Source organism: Apteryx rowi, unplaced genomic scaffold, assembly GCF_003343035.1.
Source record: "Apteryx rowi isolate R43461 unplaced genomic scaffold, aptRow1 scaffold_46, whole genome shotgun sequence".
NCBI lineage: Eukaryota > Metazoa > Chordata > Aves > Apterygiformes > Apterygidae > Apteryx > Apteryx rowi.
The window spans coordinates 389929-416442 of NW_020450716.1; the positions used below are offsets into that span (position 1 = coordinate 389929).

General features: G+C 36.2%; 1 protein-coding gene across 5 annotated transcripts in view; it reads left to right on the top strand.

Moving 5' to 3' along the window:
* Window positions 1–26514, top strand: part of HLCS (holocarboxylase synthetase) — a 132277-nt gene that overhangs the window by 22996 nt on the left and 82767 nt on the right. For all 5 annotated transcript variants that reach the window (XR_003255479.1, XR_003255480.1, XR_003255481.1 and 2 more), the window contains exon 6: window positions 23711–23982. Coding sequence is in view for 2 of the 5 variants with exons in the window: in XM_026077677.1 (XP_025933462.1) it covers window positions 23711–23982 (272 nt within the window). In the remaining 3 variants the exon portion in view is untranslated. The remainder of the gene's footprint in view (window positions 1–23710; window positions 23983–26514) is intronic.

Below are 26514 nucleotides of genomic sequence, written 5' to 3' on the forward strand. Positions count from 1 at the left end.
GTCTTTTAAATGACTTTCTGAAGAATTTACCTGCAAAACTTAACCCAAGGTTTGAGAATAGAAAGTACTATCAAATCAAAAATATTTGTAATTTAACTCCACATGTTTAACTTTTTTTCTATAATTTCCGTCAAAGTTACCTGTTCGCTTGCAAGCTCTTGAGGTGTGTGTGTGGGGAAGGGTGGGTTTGCTTTTTTGTCATGTTTTGTATTTCATCCCCTTTTCCCCCCACAACAGTTAACTTTGTTTTTCTAACAAAGCTTGTAAGTCTAGGAGAGTCTGATTGTAAGCCAAAACTAACAGAGTTATACAGCCAAATTAAAATACTGTCACCAGACTGAATTAATATCGTTCATTTGAAAGCTGTTTGTATCCGTATTAGGATTTGAGTAATATTTGCCCCATTCTAGTCTTGTTGAAGCGGATGGCTGGGGAAGGAATGACTCTCGCGAGCAGGTTGCTGCTAGGAAGTCAGGAGCTGCTCCTTTCCTTTCTGCTCCGTCAGCACTCAAGGTAAAGAAGGTACATGGGGACCTTTGGCATGGATAACAGACGTAAGAGGGAATGGGCAATAACAGTCTCCTGTTTATGTTACATCTGCTTTTTCTTTTCTATTTTTTAGATTGGTCATTGATAGCAGGTTTTTTAATAACAGGCAAAACAGATGTTTATATCCCGATTGCCTTAGTTCTATATGCAGGTTAAATTAATGTATAAACCTGTATACAAGTTAAATCAGTGTATAAAATTAATAACTAAAACCCGTATATGTCACCTGAAACAGAATCCTGATTTAAGAGTGGTCTTTCTAATCTGGAAGGTTTCGTTGTTTCATGTTGGTATTTGTTGAATGAGACAATTGCTGTAACTTAATAACCCTGTATCTGTTAATTTTGTTTCAAAATATTTTTGGAGGACAGAGGGAATGCTTTAAAGTAATTTTGAGGTGAGCCTCTTCTCTCAAGTAATTGTCTCCTGGACACTTCTGTTCTGCAGAGCAGTGGGGTTTTTTTGGTTGGTTGGTTTTGGTTTTTCCTCCAAGCAGTTCTAACTACTGTGTGGTTCTAAAAGTTATGCASGGTTTGGAGCCAAAGCATGTTCCTCAGCCAGTAGGCTTGCTTAAGACACTTATATATGGGGCAGCTAATAAAACTGGTTTTAATCTTCTCTGAGCATGTGTTGAGTTAAGAGGGGGGAATGGGGGATCCTTTCTGCTGCCTTGTTCTCTCTTCTTTCCTTCGTCGTCATCATACTTAGTTTGCGAAACTTTGCTAATATCAATGATGAAATGAACTATAGARGGACAGTGGTCTACAAGAGACTTTTGTCTGCTGCTCCGTCTCCTTCTGACCCAATCTACCTTGGTGGCAGTGAGGGTGATATAACAGAAAATGACAAAGTTGCACTGTCGATGTTACAGTTGTTTACCTGGTCCAGGGTGAGGATACAAGCCTTATGTGAAAGATGCGTTCCCATCTCCCCCCCCCCCCTTTTTTTCCTTGAGGTCTATTTGTGCTATTTTTGTGTGTAGTAAAGTGGTACATATTTTATGAGACTTTTGCCTGTTGAGTGTCTCAGTGAATAGGAATTTTGTGAGAGCTCTTTTCTTACAGGAGCGTAGTAGATGGAGGTGCAATAAGCACTGTGTATTTTAGCACAGCTTTCTCTTCAGCCGTCTATTACTCTRTGTACCTTTATTTGCCTAGTTTCCTAAGAGCTGAGACTTAGAGTTGTATGTCTGTTCTTCAGTAAAATTTTTAAACTTTGAGTTCCAGTCAAATTTGGCAAAGGCAAAGGATTAAAAGATGCTGAGTTTCTCCTGCAAACTTTGCAAATTACAGCCCACAGCAGCATGTGGTTTTCAAAGCCAGTTTTATGCCAAGGCATTCTGTCAGCCTTGCCTGGCAGTAAAGAGACACTAGTGGGATTCCCGGTCTTCCTAAACATAGCTCGGAGGGAAACAGCTGCCCTGTTTCCTTCCCAGCTGGCAGGCCGAGCACCCAGTGAGGAGGCAGGAGCTGTGAGGGTCTGGGAGCATGGTGGCGAAGGAAAGGAAAGGGCATCTCAGGGGAGGGGAGGTAAGCCAGCTTGGAAAAACAGTGGTAGCTGTGGCGGAGTGATGCCACTTTTATGTATAACTACAGCAGGTGGTTTTATGGGGTGTAGCAATGACATTTACAGCCACAGATAACTAGATCTGCTGCCTGACACCTAGATTCTTCCCCGGGGCTGAAAGAGGTGATAGGAGTATGGCAAGGGAAGCAGCACGCTGCTATCACAGAAAGGACATCAGTGCTGTACTGAAGTTGCTCCTTCCTCTTGTAACGCTCTTCCCCCCCCCCCCCCCCCCAAAAAAAGGGGGAGGTCGGAGGGAGGTAGTGCCTCCCAAACTTTGCAGTCACTGCTGTTACCTGGAGCCTTGGTCTGTCATTGCCTAGAAAGAGTCCTCCCTCTCAGAGGCTGTAGAGAGAGTCTTTTCATGTTCTTTTCAGATAGAAGGAGCTTACTTGGATCAACGAGGACCACTAAATTGACATCTTGCCTTGAAGATTTATTTTATCTTTAAAAATAAAGTTTTGCCCATGCTGCTGAGAAGCATTTAGCTGGCCCTGTTGAGAAAGGAGAGAAAAGGCACGGGAGATGCTGAACAACAATACTGTGTGTGTGCAGGGGACGTGAAGTGAAAGAAGATGAGGAGCTTTGCACTTGAACCATGATACACAGTTATAGTAAACTAGGCTTTCCTGGTTCTGCTGCTCAGAGAATGCCTTTTTAACCAGTCTTAGAGTGCAAAATGACTACAAAATTGTAAATGGTTTTTAAAATAACTTTTAAGACGAAAGTTAAGTGTCTAGTAGAGATTGGTTTTCCTAGTTGCTAACTCTGTAGTCCAGACTCAGGATCTTACTGACAACTGAGCTTTGCTCTTGCTGGCTCCTGCAAGTATCAGAAGGCCAAATTATTTCTCAATTATTTGCTCATTAATACTTGTTTTTTTTCAGTCTTCTATCTGGATCTGTTTAACAATTTATGAAAACAATATTGAAGAAAGGCTGGCTCACTGCAGGTATATTTGGTGAATTCTCCRGGGAATGGACTGTCTAGCAGTGTGAGACTGCAGTACTGATCAGAGGCTCTGCACAGCTGAGCTATAATAGTGTTGGCATTACATTAAAATCGCTAGAAATCCCTATTGCTCTGAAAAGCTGGAAGTAATTGTGACTTTTTATACAGCTCCTTTAGTAAGGAAAGGAATCTTACCACTAGGGGTCACTTCTGAGCTGAATTTGGAGAACACATAGTTAAACCAAAAACATGGAGGGGATGGAAAACAACATTTTATTCAGTTTGTTGTATATAGATTTGCATTAAAATATCTTTGCATGTTTGCGACAACTGGCCTGTATAGTATTTCCTCAGTTTTAAAACTGCATCATAAATTCCACAAGAATGAAGGGTATGTAGTGTCCAAATACAGTAAAACATTTTCAAATAAGAAATTTTGATGAGGGAGGAGGGGCCTCCAAATGTGGAGCAATACCAGGTGGTTGCTTTCTAAAGCTATCTTTTGCTTTTCTGTTGTTTACCTTCAGCAAATACTTATATATTGAAAAAAGAAAATCTGGAAAACATTCCTTTTATTTTACATTTTTCCTAGTTAAAAATGTGTTTCCCTTCTTAAATGATAGTAACAAGCATGCTGTTTATGTTGAACAAGAGTGGGTCACATTTGTAGGCAATAATAGTAAATAACATGTTATGTTACARTTTGTAAACAACTTTTTAACTATGTATTGATTTAGTAAATATTTTTAATGATAGTTTGGAAAAAGCAAAGGGTTTTGAGGAATGAAAGAAAATATCTTGTTTATAGCAATATCCATAAAAAAGTTCTTCATGCTGCTGTGAGAACTAAAAGTTAATGCCTTTTGTACTGAGTAGCATTTAATCTTATTGTAGAGTTAGCTCTGATATGAAATTTTTAYGTGCTGACAGCTGAACAAGTACAGCTCATTGAAGTCTATTCTATCATGTTTCAAGGCTTGCTTCAAGTCTGTGTGTGATACTTCACAACCATTTTCTTCAGTAGGCGTGCACTTTCTGTATCATGTAGAATGGAAAATACTAGAGTTTCAGTATGGCTAATGTAGTGTCCATTTAAACGATTCATGAGCTCAAGCTCATGTTTTCTGCTAATTTCTTGCTCCTTGAATATAGGATAGCATCAGGGCTGAGTACTCTCATTCTTGAGCATAGGTCACTTGGATAATGTAGGGTATTGCAAGCCAATGTACTAGGCTGAGTTTTCTTAGTTTCAGTTTATCGTTGAGCTTGCAGTGAGAATCTAAATAGTAAAAGCTGCAATCCACAGTGGCAGGCTAATCCAAATTCATGTTGGCTCTGTCTTGTGCAGGCATACATTCTAAATTCATGTGGAGCCTGTAATTAAAGTGCCCAGTCTTGGAGTTTGTTTCAGCACTCCAAAATTGTAACTGATTAAACCTAGAGCCTGAGCTTAGGGTAGTGCCTTGGAGCAGATGGGTGATTTTTAGATAGCAAGACTCCATAACTTGTGACAAACGCTCTGGAGATCCATGGCAATTTGGCTTYGATTTGTTTACTGTGACCTCACTGGTAAAGATCTGACAGAAGTGGAGTATTTCCAAACTTAAAAAACTTAAGATTCCCTGACTGTCAGTGGGGCCTGTAGCTAATTTATGTAAGTGAGACTGGGAAAATGAGAACAGGCTTGGCATCAGCAGGAATCCTGTGAGATGCTATCACGTTACCATTGCTCAGAAATGACGATACAGCTCCACAAGGAGAAATCATTATACTGGTTATCTAACAATTTAATTACTGCTTATTTCATCTCTTTATTTTTAAACAAATTATGGCTAGACTTCAAACAAAGTAAGATTATATTTTTTAATTAAAGGGAGAAACTGAATAAAAAAATACAAGTCTATCCTTACATGTTGCTCTTCAAAAAAGACAAACTGCAAACTTGATCTGTATTATAAAGAGTACACTCACTGTATTGAGGGCTTCTGAATATTTCTTCAACTCTTACCAATTCTTTGACAATTTAACTTCACAATAATATTGTKGATACTCTGTGGAAAAAGTTTAACCTCAGGAAAAAATCATCCACTAGACAAAGCTTTTTATTTAGATTTATCAAGCTGAATTTGTTCTGGAAAAATATGATGGAATTCATTAGAAGTATACTGAGTTAGAAGACTTTTCCGGTATTTTCAGAGAATGGCTTATGGTACATATGTTTGAAGGGGAGAAGACAAAGACTGCAAAAAAATTCCAAGTCTGGCTTGTTGTCAGTAGCTGATAGGAAGAGACTGACTTATGGATTCCGTTGTATTTATCTTTTGACAGTACATTTTAAGAAATGACCTGAGTTTTCTGACATGTTAAGGAAATCCTGAAATTCCAGGTGCTTTGGAAATTGAATTTGGCATAAGATTATCTGGCTGACATTATGTAATTTAGTGAAAAGCTGATTAAAGAACAGCTGTTAGATTAAATTAGATATTTGAAAGCTTGCTATAGTTTCTGCTACAACTTTTACGTAAAAGCTTTTTTCAGTCTGAGTTTTTGTCAGTTTTTACAACAAGTGGAATGTGTTCCAGTTTAGCAAATCACTATACTCAATTATTTGACAGTTATAGTGGTGAATTATAATGGTGGTCCATTCATGACAAAGGAATTGCACAAATATTTTGAATTTTTGAGAAAGCCTTGCTTCAATAAATCTTGTTTTTTTCTGTTTTATTTTTGTTTTTTTTCCATGATGTATCTTATCTTCCTCCAGTAATGATATCCTTTGTGAAACTGCCTGTTTAGCTAAGTTCATCAGGGCAGCCTGTTTTCCTATGGTTAGGTTATGCAGACCCACGCTTTACCGGTTTACATGATTTAATGTTAAGAACTTCAGCCGGTCACTGTTTTATCCATGCCAACATTTTCTTGTACACCAGAGGATCTACAATGGTGAGGAAGATCTGTACCTAAGCGTGGCACTAAGTCTATATATAAACAAGTCTTAATTTATTAGCCACATTGGTAACCTCAGGCTTTAGAAATCAAGTCAGGTTTTCCTTCTTTACCCCTTCCTTAATAAGCTTGTGATATAGTAGAAAAGAAAAGTGACACAGGCCTAGAGATAAAGACAGGCCCTGGAGAAGAATAACTCCAATCCTGAGAAAAGTGGAGATGGGAGTTGTTCTTCTGCTGTGTAGCTTGGAGCATGCTCCTTGACTGATGAGGATAAGAAGTTTTTGAGAGAGAAAAACCTCAGGAAGAAGTGGTAGTTGATCTAGCTTGATACTGGATGAAAGAGAAGAGAAACACCGCGTGGGAGAAGGAGAGAGGGGAACAGGGCAGAGCTGAAGAGGCAGAGGTAAGGAACAAAAGACTGGGCCATGTAGAAAACAACTTGTATTACTGCATTTTCTAGCATTCCCTGCAGCTGCTAGTTGTTATAATGCATGTCTAGAAATTATTAGCTATAAAATCTGTGTTACTCGGGCTGATCATTTCACTAGGATGTAAGATACGGGACAGCACTTGATTTTATAGCTTGCTTTATGGAGAATCGTTTTCCTTACTTATTGTGTATTGTTTCTCAAGTGTGTGGTAAATCATATTGTTGCACTTACTTAACAAATATTTCAAGTACTATTTTATAAAACATTTCAGAACATCTTTAATTAGTAAAAATGACTAAATGTATAATTAAAACAATTTTTTCATTTAAAGCTGAACCTTAACAGAATCAGTATTCAGGAGGTTTCTGCAGTCTGTCCCTCTGTTTTAACAGAGATAAATCTTTACTAAATTTACAATTTTTGGACATGCTGAGAACTAAGATTTGAAGATAGAAAATTAGATAATTTTCTAACTTAAGATTCTAGGAATGGGTAGTTGGGCTGCTGAAACTCTTGATATAAATATTCCTTGGACAAACAGTCCACATCTAGCTTTTTGTTGAGCTTCTCGCCCTTCAATATAGACTTTCTGAAAAGTAAATACCGTGTTTTAACTTCTTCAGAGAAAGAATCTAAAAAAAGACAAGGCAATTTTATCTGCTGAGATCCAAATATGGAGGCAGATGTTGGCATATAATGTATATCACTGATTGGTATGCCTATCTTTCCTTTTTCTGTTTTGTCACAATATGTTTTTACGTATTACACTTATAATAAAGTAATTTGTCATAATTTCTTTGTAAATTACCTTTCAACAGCTGCAGTAGGTCATAACTTCAGCAGAAGAGATTAGATTATTCTCATTATAAAATTTAATTATTTAAAAGGAAGAGTAATATCTAGTCACTGAAAACATATAACCATCTCCTCCATTAATTTGTCTGTAAAGAACTGTAACTAGAGGTTCTCCACCTAAGGTACAAAACCAAGCTTTAATAATTGAAAAACATCTTAGGATCCCTCTAGTTGTAAAGTGGAGAGAACTAGTTTGTGGGAACATATCTCAGCATTTCTGTATAGACAGGATTGACAAAATGAATTCCGGGAGATATTTCTGAAATTCTTTTGGCATAGAAGTAATCGGGTTTTGTTGCATAATCTTTGAGATTTAAATCAGAAATTACATACAGCATGTTTTGACTGTATGACTCATATAATGAAATAAGCAATTATCCATGCATTTTTCTGGTCTGGAAGATGCACTTTTTTTTCCTTCCAAAATGGGAAGGTTAGTATTACGGTTAGCTTATGCACTACAGCTACCTGACAGGAACAGCAGCTGCAGAGGTAGAGGTTACCCAATTAGTTTTCTGTTTTTGACTGCATTTTGTATATTGATATATTAGTCACATTTATTAGCTGAGGAAACAAAATACACTAGCTGAAAGCAAATGCTCATTCTTGTTATTCATTTATTATATTCATTTTGTTTTTCATTTATTATATTTATTATAGAGAAAGAGGTAGTTTCCCAAAGTTAACATAAGCAGCATAAGCTGCAAATTATCCTAACTGTTCAAGCGGCATGTTTGAATTCCTGAGTTTTTGTTAGGAATTCCCAAAAACATTTAAAGTTATACTGTTGTCTTTAGCATATTTCAGCAGTTACTTTAAAGGAGAATATTTGGTATCAGAAGTGTTTTGAACTGGCTTCAAAAGGCGATTTGACTTTCACAGAAGAATAATCTAATGGAGCTGTGAAGCATWTGCATCATCTTTGGCTCAAAAATCCTTATGATGTAGGTTGCTAGAACAGGGAATAATTACTTTGTGCTTTCCATAGCCGTCTCTCGTGGGCATCTGCTACTGGCTGCTCTTGGAGGCAAGGTACGGATCTAAAGGGACCGTTGTCTTGATACGGCTGCTACTTTGTTCTTGTGGAACTCATGTTGTTTGAGCATCGCTGCCTTTTGTTGAGAGCTGCCCCTTTCTGCTATCTTCCTAGTTTCTTCCATTTGAAAGGGAAGTTAATCTGCTCTTGTGATCATGGGAAGCTTTTCCTTCTACCTATTTTAGCCATAGGCAACATCTGGGAAGCAATGCTGTTTATTTTAGTATTGCAGTCAAGTGACCTGTATGAATAGCTAGCAGTGATAAGGGTATGCTTTTATCTCTGCAGCACCCACCTTATTTTGGAGTTAGGAGTGAACATCAAGTTTCTAAGTATTTTCAAGTTTTCTTCTATCCTAGGATTTTTGATGATCCACTCTGTCTAATGATGGTCTCCACTTAACAGTTCAGCATTAGCAAATAAGACATTTTTGAACTGCAGTAAACCTTGYGGCAATTTACTGCTCCATACAAAATAATTTCTCCATATATTTGAAGAAGGTTTCTCTTCTTATGGGCCCATTTTGATATATTGGTAGAATGATACTTTCACAGCCCTTGCAACGTTCCTGATGTTTGTAATAAACCTAATTTGAAAAACTGAAAGTACACATCAAACTTTAGACTTGAAATTAAATGATAAGCACTTTGCCCTTAGTCTCTTGTTGTTTTGGCTATTGGGTTCAGAGAACAGAGACCCAAATAGTCCCTATTTAACCAAATATAAATTAATCTTTAGGTGTCACAGATTGAGTATACAGACTTTTTCCCTGCCTTGGGGGGAGTGGTACTGTTCTGGAAATACATTTCAAACTTTTGCTTGTTTGTTTGTTTTGCATTTCAGTAGTGATTGAAGTAATTCCTGAAATGTTTTCCCTTAAGGTGATTTGTTTTTTGCATTTAACTGTCTGGTTGGGGGATATTAGTCTTCAACAAAGATGGTTCATACCTAATCAGCTAAAAGTTTGTCGTTGGAATAGGTATATGCAGAACTATTTTTCAGTCATTGATAGCTTTTACTTCATTTTGGCCAGGTTCTTGATTTTAAAAGTATAGACTAGATAGGATGTAGGAGTTTTTTTCCTCAGTTCTCCAAGGCTGTCTGGGCAAGACCTTGACTTTGTGGTCAGAGGGATCCTGGTTTTCTTGCCAGCATTACAACAGGGTACTGAAGTTCTGCTTCTACCRTCTTCCTGTGGTCAGTCTGAACATATTAAAGCACAGAACAACCAGAATCCCTTGATGAGCCAGAAAAAAATTAAATTGTTACCTCCAGTTAAAAACTGTAGCACCTTGCCAGAAGGATTTGGCTTGCTATCCTGTTTCAAAGGTATATCCTGCACTGCATTCAGTGATCTTTGCAATAGGCTGTGTTAGTGCCCATACACAGCAAACATTTACTGGGTAYGTAGCTTTGAATGAGCCTTTTAGAAGGGTGTTCCCCCCCGATGGCATTTCCTTGCCTGCATTAATATCATGTTTGAATGGGAAAAGTCTCAAACATGAAACCATACTCATGTCTTATTTCAAGTGTACAATTGAATGAGTCTTAAGACAATACAAAAAAAATTATTTCCAAGCATTGTGATTAGTTTTCATTAAATGAGGTCTCTTTAGGCTGCATTCTGCATGAAATGTTATCAGTGGTGTTACTGAATGTTGCTCAGCAAAATCTTATTTGACAGAGTCAGTCTTCCCCATGCTCTTTCAGTAAGTGGTGGAAAAAAGATTCCTGAGCACAGAGAAAGGTGATTATCCTTAGAGACGAATCAAGATCAGAAGTTCCTCAAAGAGAAGAACGTGCTTTTGTCATAAGTGCTTCTGCCTGCTTATATTTGCTTCCATTGACCATTTCTTATACATCATCTGTCTTTCCCATCTGTCCTTGTTTGCCTCTTCAAGAGTGCCGTATTACCTAAAGTCATTTCTAAAAGACTATTTCAGCCATGAGTTTTGACTTCTACTACCTCATCTACAGTAACTATAAGTTTTGTACACCAGTTTAGCCTTTTGGAGTAGAAGCTGGTGACTGTCAGCTGGATAGGAGCTGACTGAAGTGAACTCAGCCCTGGAGCAGCTAATGAAAGGTTTGTCTGGATCAAGGAACTTCCTTACCCCTTTGAGGACTAAGTCTGATGCAAGTCCACCTTTAAATGACAGATTAAACTTTGGGTTTTTTTCCCCACTTTCCCCTGTTAATTGCAGAAGTGCTTTCAAATGCCTGCTCTGAGGCATTTGGCTCTGAAGTTAGTTCCTGAGGCTGCAGGTGTATCAGGGACTTCATAGTTAAGTGAAGGTGCAGGGTATGCTTTGCTCACTATCTGGTTGTTTTTTAATGGTTTCAATCCCAGTAGAAGAAAGTAAATTTTAAGTCTAAAAGAGGGCTGAAAAAAGGGAGAGAATGACGCTTCCTGTGTTAGGTAACGTGCAGATAGGGTATCTGTACAAGTGGCATGCATCATTCACTTCTGTGATTTACCATTATAGTACGTGGAAGTGAATACTGTATTCCCCCCCCCCCCTTTTTGTAAGAAAAATGTATCAGTTTGCGATAAGATGAGTATTACTGAAGTTTTCTTGAGTTTATATTTGCATTTTATATTGCTGTATTAGTGTATAATATTTTTGTAAGGATAAAGCTTAACTCTTGCTAGGTTGTGCTTCATTAAAAGCATTGATTTACTATTTTTAATTAATGTCATCTTTCCATGCTAATTTTTCTATTTTCTTAGGATTCTGGATTAACAAGGAGATCTTATTTGCAGTGAAAGTCAGGAATTGTTGCCTTAATATTGTTTTTCTATCTTTAGAGTGTGTATACTATCAATAAAATACCAAGCATGTTCTTACCATTATAACATATATTTCCCAGGAAATGATTTCTTTCTAGAAAGCCTCTTTTAGCTTATTTATTTATTTTTATTTGTAAACTGTTATGTCATTGTGAATAGGTTTTAGAAAGAATTATAAAATGTGTCATACATGGTGAACATTAGCTGTACAACTTTAGGGACATAATTGTAATCTCTGAGTTGTGGTACATGTGAAAATGTATTGTGGTCTCACCCTAATATTTCATAGACATATGCCTAGCTCAGTAAAAAACCCTACAATTTGACAGAATTGGGAGTTGCTGCTCAGAAGAGGCAAAAACTAGGTACAGCAGGAATTTTGTGCTTCAGGGTTGATATACATTTGCAGTGCTGTGAAGAGAATCTTTGGCACCTATGTTACTATTTCATATTCATGAACACTAAATTCACTCACATTTTATATATATAAACCTGTTGAAAGGCAAAACAAACCTGATGGAAAACCTTAAACTAAGAGCTGTTATTATCAGTGCTAAGAAAAAATATTTTCTTAAGCTTTATTTACTTAACTGATTCTACTACTAATTCCGAGATTTTCAACAAACAATTTTATCCTCAGTTTAAAAAAAATCATGTTTTGCTACCAAATAAAAATACCATTATGTGATAGCTTTTTAACAGAGCCAGTTTTACCAGCTGAATATATTGCATCTAATTTATTGCCCTATTAGCTGAGAACAAAATTCTTCTTTATYTTTTTTCTAGTCAATACAGAATACTTTTGAGGGCAATTTAAAATAAATGTATACAGCATTTATAGTTAGATTTATATCTTAATTTATTCTAGTAAACATGACTTTTATCTTTTTTTCCCCTTAACTTTAATATGCATAATGTTCAGTTTCTGCTGCAAAATTGGAATGCCTTTTCCCTTCTGTCTGGTTTCTCTATAGTTGTTTTTAGCATGGTTGCACATATGCTCAATTTACTGTACGCTTTTATCCAAAAAATAACATTTTTGTTATGAAGTAGGTGTCATGAAGAATTAAATACTCAAAATGTAATTTATTAGGCCTTTTTCTGGTAGGATAAATCAACACCTCCTACTCTGTCTGATTCATGATRCCTTTCGTTGCAGCACTTGTTTTTGTGAAGTGTTAGGTAGCGATGTTATGTCAGAGGTGGACCTTCCTGCTTCTGCCTGTTCCTTTACTCTCAAAGTCGGCTTTTTTGTCAGCTGTAGCAGAGGCTGTTAGTGTTATGATACCAGTTTAAATTGCATAGACGGTTATATACTGTTTAATTCCTGAGATGAAGAGCTACAAACTACAAAATAAAATTTGTCCTGTAATTTTTAATGTCCTTTAAAACTGAGTTTTAAACTGAAACTTAATATTATGGGTGTTAATAAATTATGCTAAATATATTATAATATATATTATGTTAAATTCTTTTGATGCACACATTCCATTCCTCTCTATGTTCATGTACTTAAAAATATTCATATACTTAAGAATAAATATGAACATGCATTTATATTTAAGTACATATTTATTCTTAAGTATATGAATATTTATTTTTAAGTATATTAATTTATATTTATACTTAAGTATAAATATTTGATGCACATATTTTTTTGTTCCTCTATGTTCTTTCTTTATGTTCGTGTACTTAAATGTAGTCCAAAGATAGCATACAATTATAACTTATTAAGTGCCCTTCATTTAAAACATGGTTAAGTTCAATCCTCTAGCGATTTTATGCCAGAGCTGTGAATTCTAGGGGAGAAGTTTTATTGACGTCTGAATATGTGCTATTGCAATTGAAAGTTTTCAAATAAGATCTGAAACTGGTTTGGCAAGGGCTTGACAAAGGATTTAATACACGTGTTCAGTGTTTTATCTTACTCTACTACCTGTATCATAAAACTTGCCTCCCTGCCTTCTTCGGGGGATGGGGGGGAGGTAAAACTGATATTGAGCCTAAATCTGTTTTTCAAATTACATAGGTAACACATTGATGTTGCATTTGTGATGTATTAAAGGGATTTTTTTTTGTATGTGAATGGTGAGCTAACTTCTTATTCAGTGTTAATAAAATATTTTTAAAATTTTTATTAAATATCTATTTTTACCATAAAATATAGATTGCATTTTAAGCTGACTAACTCTTGTTTTCATTAGTAACCTTGCACAGGTCTCAAAATCAGCACAAGCCAGAGTTAATCAGTGCAACATTATAAAATATTGCTTCATCAAATTAAGGAGTTTTTGTTTAAATAGGTTCTTGCCCTTTCAGGATGGAGCATGGTTCTCTTTCATATGTAATGTGCTATTTTCTTATGCATGGACGGCTTCAATTTTTTTTTTTAAGGTCCGCTTTCAGTTCTGGATGACGTTTAGCCTTTGACCCAGCCACTTTCTTACAATAAACAGTTTGCTGATGAGAGCAGCTGCTGGGCAGATTGCTTCCAGACTCCTCCGTCGCAGCTGAGTGAGAGGAGCAAAAGCCGCTGTGCACCTTACAGTGTTGCTCTGCTGTCCTGGGGCCTCTGCCTGGTTCCTCCTTTGGTTGAGGATAGCGCTGCACCCTGCGGTAGCCACCCACAGCTTGCAGCTTCAAAGGCTGTTACGCTGAAGGCGACTGTACGTAGCAGCACCCTGATATCAAAATTGACGTATCGAAGCAAATGCTTCAGATGATACGTATTCACATACTTTTTGTATCTCTAATAAATTGTTCCATCCATTTTCAAATTTTAGGTACTTTGGGGTGATACAGCAATAAAGAAAAAAATGAGATTGCTCTGTGGCTTGTATTTGTTTTGCATGCTTGGATGGCAGTATGTACCTTCTAGCAACCTAATGCCTGGGCGTAGCACTGTGTTAAAAACAGAAGGGTACATATGGAGAAGACTTCTGATATGAAGAATGCTTTTCCTTTTCATTGCCAGTTGATTTCTTACTCTCTTCTCTTTAACCTGACAGCTTGCTTTTGTCAACATATCAGGAAGGGAACATCTGATACATTTTTCATTAGTCAGTAACTTCTGGCCTAGGCCCTGCAAACTGCTTTTAGAATGGGCTGCTGCACACAGGTAAATTAATTTTTTGCCTGCATCCATTTTTTTTTCTTTTGAGCTAAATTTAGTTTTGGATTCAAACACAGGCATGCATTCATAAGCAGTTGCCGAATATGCAGACTAAGACTGGGTCCAAGTCCTAAGATACATTTTTTCAAAAAAGCAGTAACTGAGATAAAAGGTAAGAATTTCTCGCAAATCTTGAACAAGTCCAGTAAACAGTAGTTTAAAATTAGTTTTTTAAAATTCTTTCAATTTTCTGGACTCTGCATTCTGCAGGTCACTTGGCAAAATGGCCTTGTTTCTATACATGGCTGTTTCCGCTCCCCAGACTACTGAGATGACACATTGGATAACTGTTACTGTAATGTAATTAAAAAAACAAAAAAAAATGCATGTTGAGGGGTGGAGACAAAAAAAAGAAACAGTCTCTGGAATGATCCCTTAAAAAAGATTATCTTTTTCTGCCTCTCTTGTGAAAGTACATAACAGACTAAAGTAACTACCCGGACCACTATGGGCCTCTGGAAATCCAGTTGGTTATGCATTACAAAGATGCCAAACCCTGCCGTCTTTCTAAGTGCCCTTCCAATTTTGTTTTAAAAAGTAAAAGATAACTTACGGGATCATCTCTCATTTTGCTAAGAGTCTGGGTTTAGGAAGTGTAAAAAGGTTATTAATAAACTCAAAGAAGTTTCCCAGTTCTGTAGTATCCTGAGAATGCAGAACAAATCAACCAAGGAGCTACCGCAGTTCATGAAGACGTGGAATGAGGCTGCACCTCACTTGTGCTATAGTAAAATCTTCATGAAATTTTTTTTTGGGGGGGTGAGGAAAGGAGGATGTGGCGAAATGGGAATTTCTCTCCTTAGGAAAATTTTCATGCTATGAACTAAAATATAGAATCATGAAAATACTGGCCCTCTGTCTGCTGGGTGCACAGAAGCCTAGATTAATAACTGCACCTAAAATATGTCTTCGTATTTAAAAATAACAATAACAACAAAGCAAACCAAGTGAAATGGTATAAGCAATCTGAGGCTGGATTAAAATCAGCCAGTCGAGGTTTTAGTGAAAGGAAACTCTGTAGCTTGCTCTCTTTTACTGATTTCCTTGAACAAGGACTGAATTTTGAAATGAATCATRAGTAGTTAATATTAGAAGAAATTAGTTTTTATATATGGTTTCTGAAAATTAATTCAAGTGAACAGTTCATATATTTCAAATCAGATTTTGAATGTTTCTGTGTTATGAATAGTCTTTGTGTTCTGCAGTTCTGTTCATTTTTTTTGTTTCCATTTTTGCAAAAATCCGTGTTGAATCTTATACATATTTAAATGTAAAAGGGTGATTGGTCAGGACTCCAAGCTTTGACATATAATTTGGGTACATTTATTGCATATTAATAACATCTGAACATTATTTAAAGAATGATTATCACTATCTAATGAAATCTCTTATTGTCTGATTAGAGACAGACATTGACTTTGGCACAAAAACGCAAACAACGGATCTGGTATCTACAGCCTTTCTATGTCCTGTTGAACAATTCCTAAATTGCAGTGGCCATTTTTTTGCTGGTACTGTTTTCCTTGGGAAGGAAAAGTAACCTTTCTCCCATCTTTGCAAGTATTTCTATGGAACAGTGGAGGAGATTACAGCAGGCCTATTCCTTAAATTCCTCTGTATGGATAGTGGTTAATCTAGGCTGTGCTCACCAATAGTTCATCTTTTCCTTTCCTCATCTGATCTGTCAAGAAGTTATTTTTCTCTCTAGTCAGTTTTTTCCGAAAGAGAGAGACATTATACTGGGTATTCCCAGTTTGTAAATGCAAGTAATGCCTTTTAAAGAGTGGTTGAGGAACTAAATATTTATAAAATATTACAAAACTTCAATAAAAGGTAATATATGTATGCTAGGGTATGGAAACAATAAGGATAGTGTAACTTCACATTCTTTCTGCTACTTCTGTATATATACAGCAAAATTTTTGGTGCTATTTATTATTTATTTATTTTAGCATTTTTCTGTGCAGGCTAAGGATGAACGTGGTTTTCAGCTGGATTTATGGTTATATTATGAAACTGTCATCCTYTTCAGATCTCAAAATATGCCGTTATTGCAGGAAGTAAAAACATAGGCAGCATCAGAAAAGCATTTTGTGTGCCTCATTAGTCAGAAAGGTCTGCCAAAACCTTGCCCTCTTGTGCTAATAGCCGACTTTTCCTGTTGCGGGCCTTCTAAGACGCTAGCGTTCTGGGCTGGAGTTGCCACTGTAGGTGTCATTTGCTGGCACCAGCCTACCACTTACTACCCTGTTGGACTTCAGTTTGTTTCTATTGGATTCAAGGGATGCTATGGGAGCTCTCCAGTGGGTAATTTAACACCTTTAAACTTGTACAGCTGTTAAGCAAAGCTGTGTAATGCAAGGAGGGTATATTTTGTATGTGTATTTATATATGCGTGTATTTTTGTATTTTAAATTTGAAATCAGATTCTAAATGCTGTGCAACACTTTATTACTTATTCTTTTTTATCAGTACTGTTATGGGCAAATTCACATAAAATATATGCATTTAAGGTCATATCTGAACCCAATACTTCGTATGTGAAAATAGCCAATTCAGAAAAACAGCAGGTTAGCCATATGAAGGTGTAATGTCTATAAAAATGGTTATGCTCGAAATGGGCTATTCATGTCCTCTTTTAAATGACCAGTACTTTATCCCTGTGTAATCTTCACTTGTTTGCAGTTAATAAATATATATATGGTTATGTGCTTTGCAGTAAACTCAATCAATATCTCAAAATCTAGACAAAAATCTATTTTCTGCAAGGTTGTTTTGTATAATGTTTGTACAGACTGACTTATGGTTGTTAAACTAGTTGTTGGAGTGTTCCCATATCATTCCTGGAAGCCAGTATAAGCACATGGGAGAGAGGGTGAGACAGCAAAAAGTAACATTATTTAGATTAAATTCTGCTAGTCCTATCTCTTCCTAATTCAGAATTTACCAACTTTAGACAATTAATCCTGTTCTTGCATCTTCCCTCTTTCTTGTCCCTTTCTGCTAGAAGTCTATCCATTTTTTTATGTATCCCTTGTGCCTTCCTGTACGCTCTGATGTACCCAGTGCTCTGAGAAGTGCAGGTTGAGAGGTGTGCTTGCTTTCTCTTCTGCGTTCTTTAGTCAGTAGTGACGTTTTGAGATTCAGCTCTACAGTGCACATGCTGTGCACGTGCTGTGCCGTGCTGCGCGGGCAGCCAAGCGTTAGCTCTGAACGATCGCATTTGTGGAAAGGAAGGCCTATGACTGCTATTGCAGGCCTTTCTCCTGCTGAGGCTAATTAACTCCGTTGAAGGACAGCTAGTGTGAATAAATGGCCARTTCAGGTAGCTCCACCTGGCATTGCATTGTGCTGTGTGGTCAACCTTTAGTGCTCTCCTTGGAAAGCTTTGAAATGAGTTATTCCCCTGTGTTTTAGAAGTGCTGTTTTGGGTCATGATGGCATAGATACTCTTTGTTCCRAGTTACTAGTCTTGCATCCTGTCTCTGTTGGGAAGTTTCTGTTCCTGGAAAATTTTTGATGACTTWTGGGGTTTTATAGGCTTGTTTTTACATGGGCACTGCATGTTTTTGGTGTATTTGTTCAGATTTTAGCTTGTTTACGTTACTCTCTGTTCTTGATTTTAGTTTTAATTAAGAGTATGTCTGCAGTGGCAGCCATGTAGACTCACAGGTATCCTTGCGCTAGATTTCAACCAGCTAGCTCGGGCACTGCAGGAAACAAAGCCATGGTAGCCTGGGCTGTATCGGGGTCACTGGATGCTCTTTGAGCAGCTTTTGCACTCTGTGGAATTCTGCACTGCAGTGACTGTGTGACTGGTGGCAACTCAGCTAGTTAGCTGGTTTAAACCAACCTTGAATACAGCTGTAAAAGCTTGTTGTCATCCTAATGACTCTAATCTAAGTTATACCTATAGTTAACCAATTCTCAAGAAACAGAGAATAATATTAGCCCAGTGGGTTATTCCTACTATAATTGAAATTCTTTTGTTTCTGAATAAACTGATGCAAGTTTATTCAGAAAGATTTCAGGTGTTAAGGATGAATGTATGTAAATTATGTAAAAGAAGAGAATGATACAAAAAGATACCTGTTTTCACTCTGAGGTGCTGTCTGTTATGCAGTTGTAGTTGGCACTTTTTGTATTGCAGCTCTTTTTTTAAAATGTTTTCAATGTTGCTCCTTGGAAGTGCAGTTGTTTTCACTGTGGTTTGGTTTAAAAATAATTATTTTGAGGAAATAAGGAAACCCACTATTTTTCATTAGATTCCATAAGGACAGGAATATCTTTGGCTGTTATTTAACAAATAAACTCAGTGAGTATATCTTTTCAAAGTTTACAAATAAAAGTTTTCATCCGGATTAATTTTGTTGTTTATCCTTATCTAATTACTTAACTGTAAAGTTTTGACTGTAGTGCAACAAAATCTAATTATTTACAAAAAAGCAAGTGTATAGAGAAGATGTAAAATAGAGTAGTTTCTGAAATCTGTACAACGCAGGTATGTTGTTTACATTTCTTTAAGATCAACTTCTAAGTCTGGTAAGTACAGTGAAGCAGAAGTAGATACAATTCATTGGAAATAGTTACATTTATGAAAAGGAAGGGGAAAACTTGTTAAATAAAAATGCTAACTTACTAGTGTGATATCTCCTAGCTATATGTTCACAAAATGAATACTTGGCCTCACTTACTCAAAAAACAATAGCTAAAATAGATGATTATATTATAGTCACATTATTGAATCACTGGGTAGAGCATCAGTAGTTAAATTTGCCTTATTTTTCCCCCAGGAAAGTAGAGAGCTATCTAACGTATAATGTTTGTTCATTTTATGGCCTTATATTTTTAGTTTTGATTTAGTTTCACCTTCATGTTTTTAATAGGAACCAAATGAATTTAGGCTGTGACTGAAATTTTGCCTCAACAAAGAATTCCATTGATACAGAATTTAACATGTATCGTCACACCGTTTGGTAGAAAAAAGCAGCTCCCAAACATGCCTGATGAGAGAGATGTATATGTCTATCTACATGTATATGTGAACATACATAYAGAAATGAAAAAAGGAAATAAAAATAATATATAGAAAATATACTAAAAAGTGTTGGAATTTGGGATTACTTTTAACCATTATAACTGAAAGTTTGTGCTTTGTGTATAAGTCTCATTGGTTGATAGAGCCCAGGTGCAAATAAAAGCATCCCCATCAGGAGCTATAATTTTCTGTTATTTTACACTACAGTARAGAAGGGTCCATATGCAGCTGGTTTTTGTCTCTTTCGTCTGCCCATTTTCTCCTTTTTGTTCAGTCTCGACTGCTAAATAAGCATTAGGAAAAAGTGAAACTAATGATTACAAAAATAAAAAGATTTTTAAACAGCAAAAGAGAACTTGTTATGCAACAGTTGCTTCACATACCTGACCAAATGCTTAAAATCATAGAAAACAGATGTTAATTCGTTAACAAAATGTAGCTTTTACTCTTCCTTTTTCACCTTACAATTGCTGTTACAACTTTAGTTCGGCAGCTTGTGGTAACAGACCTCGAAATGTGGTTTGAAAAATGAACAGTTTTATAGGAGGTTAACTTTGTCTTGATTTTTATTCATGTTGCCCGAGCTGGTGGAGTAATGAAGATTACCAATTTTGGAATAAGTTTGTGCCACCCTAAAACATGTGTAGTTCTTATATTTACAAGTATCTTCCCGATACTATACGTAGCATAGTTTTTGGTATGGTTGTACGTGTACGTGGCTGCAGATACTGTTGCGGGTGCCTGAATACCTAACAAGAACTGCCTTTTTGATTGCATACTCGTTCAACGCTCGCTCCTGCATGTTTTAAGTTTTTGGTAATGCACTCCAGATGGGGGTAAGCAGTGGCCGGGAGCTGAGGTGTTCCCTTAGCTGGTGTCTCGGTTCGGTGCCTTGCGCGCCGTACCCGGTACGCGAGCTGGTCCCAGAGGTCGGCAAGGCCGGGCAGTTGCTGGAAGCGACACCGTTCGTTTCGGCGGCCACCAGAGGCTGCTGCAGAACGGCGTACGCGGCTGGGCAGAGGCTCGCTCTCTGCCCGCGACCGCTGTGTGTGGTGTTAGGCTCCCCGTTTTGAATTCAAAGCCGAATCTTGCGCTTAGCAGCAGATCGCCCAGTTCTGGGTCTGACCTGATTATATTCCTTTTTAATGGGGTTGAAATAAAGGTGAGCCCTGGCTTTTTGTAGAAGCTTATTTCATTATATAAAAATGAGCCTCTCTGGTACTCTGTGTGACCATGTAATTGTGGAGACAAAAACACACTGGTTCAGCGTCCATGCTTTTGTGCTTCTAATTGTGTAAAGGACGTTCTTGCAGTAAAAATTACTTTTTCTAGTGAGTGTTTGGACACGACTTGAAAATTTGCTTCCTTAAAAAAAATTAATGTAAATTTTTTTCATCTTAGAAATTTCTAAAAATCAAACACTGCTTTAAATTATGTATTGCCTGTGTTTATATTTCTGATCAACTCAATAAACATTATGGGAAAAATGGATTTGTAATTATATACACATAACAAATCTTAAATGGTTCAATATGCATTAGAAATGAGAAAATGAAATCAAGAAGGAAGCCTAAAGCTATGGAAAAAAAAACTTGAATGAATATACACATATTAAAAGGATAAATGTAGCAAATTGTATGGCATATTTGTAATAATGTAATATTGCACTTAATAAATACTTGCTATTTCAGTCCTTTCTTAAAATATGCTGTGGCAAAGGTACACAGGATTTTCTGATGCATCATATCAAACACTTTCATTGTTTGTTTAGAACTAATAGTACTTTAAGCACCTTTTTTTTAAGGTAACGTCTGTTTCTATAAGCCTGTAAATCCATTCTTTTGTGAGTTAAAATTACATTTTTGTGTTTAGGACTTCACATGTTCAGACATTCATGCTAAGTGAATTTCTATTTTCAGAAAGCAATAGGAAAATGCACTTTCTGTTTAAGCACAGTTTCCATATATTCCTTCACAAGAATTAAAGCTATGATTTTTCTAAGCATTACCAACAGTGAATAAGTTACTATGTGGGTAAAACAAGTAGGATTGTATGTAAGGAATTTATCAGCAGTCTGTCAAGCCTAAGATACTACTCTAAGTGAAGATACAAGTGGTTTATGAAGATCAGTTCAAAGAACTCATAAAACCTTTAATGTCACCTCATCATGTATTGTGCATGTGCCAAAAAGAAAAAGGGAAAAAAATATTTAAAGAATATTTTGTCCAAGAAGTTAAATGGAAAGAGTTCAGTTGGAGCTTTAGAAAACCGAGAAATGAGAAGTAATTTTTCTGTAAGTAAAATTTAACTACTGACTGAATCACTGTTAGGTCCTTTTGGGATTTAGAAGCTAGTGCTAGATTGCACTGGGAAAAAAAATATTCCTTTCTTCATGTTATGCTTTTCTACCCATACTACAGGGCTGCAAACCAGTAAGTCTGTTGACATTCGGCATACAAAGAGTATCACGCGAGGAGTAATGTCCATCTGAAACTTTAGAAGATGTAGTTTTTGAGGATGGAAAATCCATAGAAAGGTGTTAGAAACAGAAACACATTTCTCATTCCGTATGGATATAACAATGAGATTTGGAAAATTGGAGTAATTCCTTGGATAGATAGCTATTTATAGGAAATKAGCTGTTAATTGCAGTTTGTGTGTTTTAAAGAATTGGACTGGAGCTCAGGGACATSTTGTTCAAGGGCAAGATAGTTTAGTCCTACCTTAGGAACTTGCTTAGGAAAACTTCAAAATTGAGGCTCCAAGTCACTGCAGTAATGGGAAGGAGGGGCACATAGTGGGTTAGAGGAGGCGTTTATATGCAACAGTGTTATGTGAAATTGTGCATCAAGAGAAGTTGTTTCAATGAAAGTCAAATGTCTTCCTCTTAGAAAATTTCAGGGCAAGAATCCCTAATACTTTATTTTCAGTAGAATATAATACCTAATTTTTACGGGCTTATATATCTTTTTCGGGATATCTAGTATCCTGAAAAGGAGAGTATAATGAAGAGGGCCAGATTTAGAATTGTATCCTCAGGTGTTGTTTGGGTAGCTGTGCTCATCTTGTAATACTTTTAGGGAATCTTTTGTCCATACATTTCAGCATCCGTTTGTGCTTCTTACACTTTTGCCCCCAGAATGTTACTTGAGTTTTCTTCTTCCAGTTCAAATTTGATGTGTAAATTATTAATAGCTTTAATCAGTGATTAAGTAACTTTTACTTCTTTTCCTGGTTTACATCAGTATATTGTTTAATTAGTTTATCTTTTGATACCATTATCTTACTTTTATTTATTTTTGTAAATTAGGTCCTGTCTAGTTCAGTTTAAAATTTTCTTTGAAAAAATGGAGATACGCATGTGAAAAAGACTGTTTTGTCCCTAGGAAAAGCAGGACTCTTTGAAATCTAAGCTCCATACTTGGTGGAAAGAAGTCGCAGCATCCATGTTCTTGGACTGTTAAGTTACAGTGTTCTAAAGAGATGGCAAACATTTCACATCACATCTCTCAAAATAGCATTAGATCTCTCCAAAAAAATTCTATCAATATGTAACAGTTGTTTCAGTGAATCACCAGTGATAATGTTCCCAGTAATTCATCTCTTTATTTTACATTTAATAAAATTTATTTCTAAATAGCCTAAAATAAAAGAAAGAAAGGTCAAAGTGTACATACCTAAAATTATGTGCGTACATAATGCATTTTTAATTCATGTTTAAAATTTTTTCTACAGAAATGTGTACTAGCTCTGTCATTGGCTGTGGCAACAGAGCATAGTTATAACTGCRTTTTGTACAGTGATTAGGCTTTTCTTAAGTATGTGCTTTCTTGAGTTACACACTTCTGTTTTAGCTAGCTAATAGCTGCTTTTGTCTAAAGTTGAGGTAATGGTAGTGAAACTTCTGTTAGCTGAAGGTATGAGCCCTCCTAGCAGTTAATCCACTGAGAAATCAGTAGATATTCCTTTCTTAACTGTTGCTTTATTCTTGAACTCCAATCTCAGCAGTGGGTTGAAGGGCTTGCAGTAAAGAAATTTAGCATGCTGAAGAACTTGCATAATGCAGAATGTGTGTACACCATGCTTCAGTATCTAGCTGAATGGTCACAAACCTTATTGTAGGAAAAGATTAAGCCTGATTAATCTGCAACGGAGCTTGGTCTYGAGTCTAGCAAGTGACTACCAAGTGGTCAGGCCAGACCAGATTAGAGCAGGCAGTGGAAGTCCATCTTGGAAGAGGAAATGGAATTAATTTTCCCGTACTGAAGTAGAAGAGATTGCTTGAATATAAATGTTTTCAGAAGAATGTTTGTATGTCTTCGTATATGGTGATGCATATTTCTGTGTCTTATTTTATTTCCCTTGCCCGCAGGAAATCCATCTTGCTTTTCTGAAATGGCTTGAGCAAAACGTAGATGCTAAAGGATTAATAGAATCCAGCAAAGTGTCTCTTAAATTTGTTTCATCTTGTGAATCAAAAATGGAGATAACTCCATCTCTCATGTCAGTCATCACTCAGATGGGAAACTTCTCATCAGAACATTTCAGCCTGGAGACATATCAACAGAACCTGCAGACAAAGAAGCTTGGAAAGATCCTTCTGTTTTCTGAAGTTACCACAACAACAATGAATCTTCTAGATGGGTAAGATACTGATGTAAACCATCTCGAATAAGCTTGCTGATCTGGATTTCAGAATTACAGTAACACACAATGCTCAAAAGGAAACTTCTTTTCTCTTTGGCTTATTTGTTGCCTAGAGGCCATCCAAACTCAAAAAGCAGATCCTCTTTTAAATAGGACATAAAAGAGAGATCTGTTGGGAGGTGTTCACAGGATGGTAATTGATAGTGTATAAATACTAAGCCATACATGTGTGTGAGTTTAGTCATTATTCCTCTTACAAAACATGAATATTACCGTAAGAATGTCTAAGGTATTAAACATGTATACTTAGAAGATTAATACATTTTCTAAAGCTGGTTATTTGACAAAAGTGATACCAAATAGGTTGAGGCCTTAATTTTAACATTGTGGTTTTCTCTCATACTACTTAATATCCCTTTACTGAGTATTTCACAAAAATGTTCTTTGTTTTTTTTTAAACATTGATTTGTGTTATATGAGATGGTCTTTCATCATCAAACAGATGACCATTGTTAATAAGTTGTGAGATACCTTTGAGAAAGTAGTTCATCAAAGTTTAGAATAAGATTAAGTTGTATGACAATCACAATTACTAAATCTTAGGTTGGAATTTATGTACAAAGAGTATACTGTTATGTTTCAAAACATGAAATAGTTTGATGGAAAGATCTGTCTTTGGGAAGTTGTTGTTCTTCAGGACAGGTTTTTCTGTATGTGTTTATACTTGCTGCTATAATTCTTGACAGCCACTTTTCGAGTATCAGTTAATTTATCTGCAAAAATCCTAGTCTTCTGATGAATTTTACTGTTGAAAATAACCTCAGTTATTTTTTTCTGGATTTTTTTTTTTTTTTTTTGCAAAAATCCTAGTCTTCTGATGAATTTTACTGTTGAAAATAACCTCAGTTATTTTTTTCTGGATTTTTTTTTTTTTTTTTTGCATTAAGATCATCAGTTAAATCGCCTTAGATGTTACAATTGATTAGTTAACTAGTTATAAGAGCTTTATTTTTCGGCTGGAGAGCCTAAATCACAAGGCTGATATAAATTATAGAGTATGTCTTCTTGAAAGTAGTGGAGGTGATATACACAAAATATGTGTRTGAGTGCATTAGAACAGTGTTACAGTAAATAAATTTGTAGTCTCACAGTTGACACTCTTTCATTTACTAAATGTCTGAAATTAAGTTTTTGTAGATAGAAATTAACAAATGATAATTTGTGCTAAAATATTGCAATTTAGAGACAATCAAATACCAGTTTTTTTAAAAGCAGACTAATTCTGTTTGAGTGTGTGTGTGTGAATATTTGCACACCCACAAAAAATGTTGCTGTCTGATTTCTGTCACCCCCCTCCACTCAGATTTATGCCCTAGTCCTGCAGCTGATGTTACAGGGACCTTTGGACATAGACAGACATGCTAGTTCAGTGAGAGCCCACAGAGAAAAGGTTATTTTATTTGTATCATTTGTAGTATATGTTCCTTCATTTTTAGTATTCACAGCGTGTTCAACCCATTGGGTTGAAATCAGACTTATTGTGTAGAAACTGAAGAAGTGRTATTTCAGTTTAATCGGTCAAGAGACTTCAGATTTTGGTGGTATTCTCAGTAGCAGCATCRACACATCTCAGTAAGATGAAGTACATTGTTTATTCGGAGTTTTGTGGTTTCATTTAGATATCACAAGCTGAATAGAATCAGGTCTGCCAATTTACATATGATTTTATTCTCAAGAAAGATGAGGGAACAAAAAGAAAGGTGTTGTTTTTTCAATGAATGTGGAACCTTTTCTCTCTCTAAGGTGATGTTCCGGCAGAGCATTCAGCACCCAAGTTGCTTTCTTACATAAGTAGTCCAAATGTCATGAAGTGTTTACAGATCTGGATCTTCAAGATTTGCCCCATCATGATGCAACCTGAGTAGTCAGTTTTTAGATAAGATGTAAAACAGAGGGCCTTTAAGCAGCTTTCTACGGGGAAGATGGTCCCAGTCAGATTGGAATTTGAGCAATTAAATTTAGCTTACTGAAAGCCTTTTGTTTTAATTAATCAAGATATTTGTCCTAAATATTATGGTTGATGTTATTGTAAATGTATTGTTGTTGTGAATAAGAAAATAATTTTGTCTGTATATGCATGTGATTGCAACTCAGCAAAGTGCCTGGAGGCTTCGCGGAGGATAACAATTCTTAAATCACTAGAAATTGATGCGAATACATATTAGATTATTTTTACTGAAGAAAAAATTGTCCCGTTTTCAGTGTACTTGTAATAGTTCACCCAGGGTTCCAGGTGAAGCGTTATGAATTTTTGGGGATATGTAGTATATCACTTTCTTCTACTCGCCAGGTCAAAACGAAACATAGGCAAACAAATCTCTCTCTCTCTCTCAAAAAAAAAATTTCCTTACTTGCACAAAAAGAAGGACCTATTGATGATTTGTAATTTCAAGAAAAAAAAGATATATCATGTATATGCAATCATGTACTGCAATAAGCAAGTGTTACATGATCAAATCTCTCAAATTT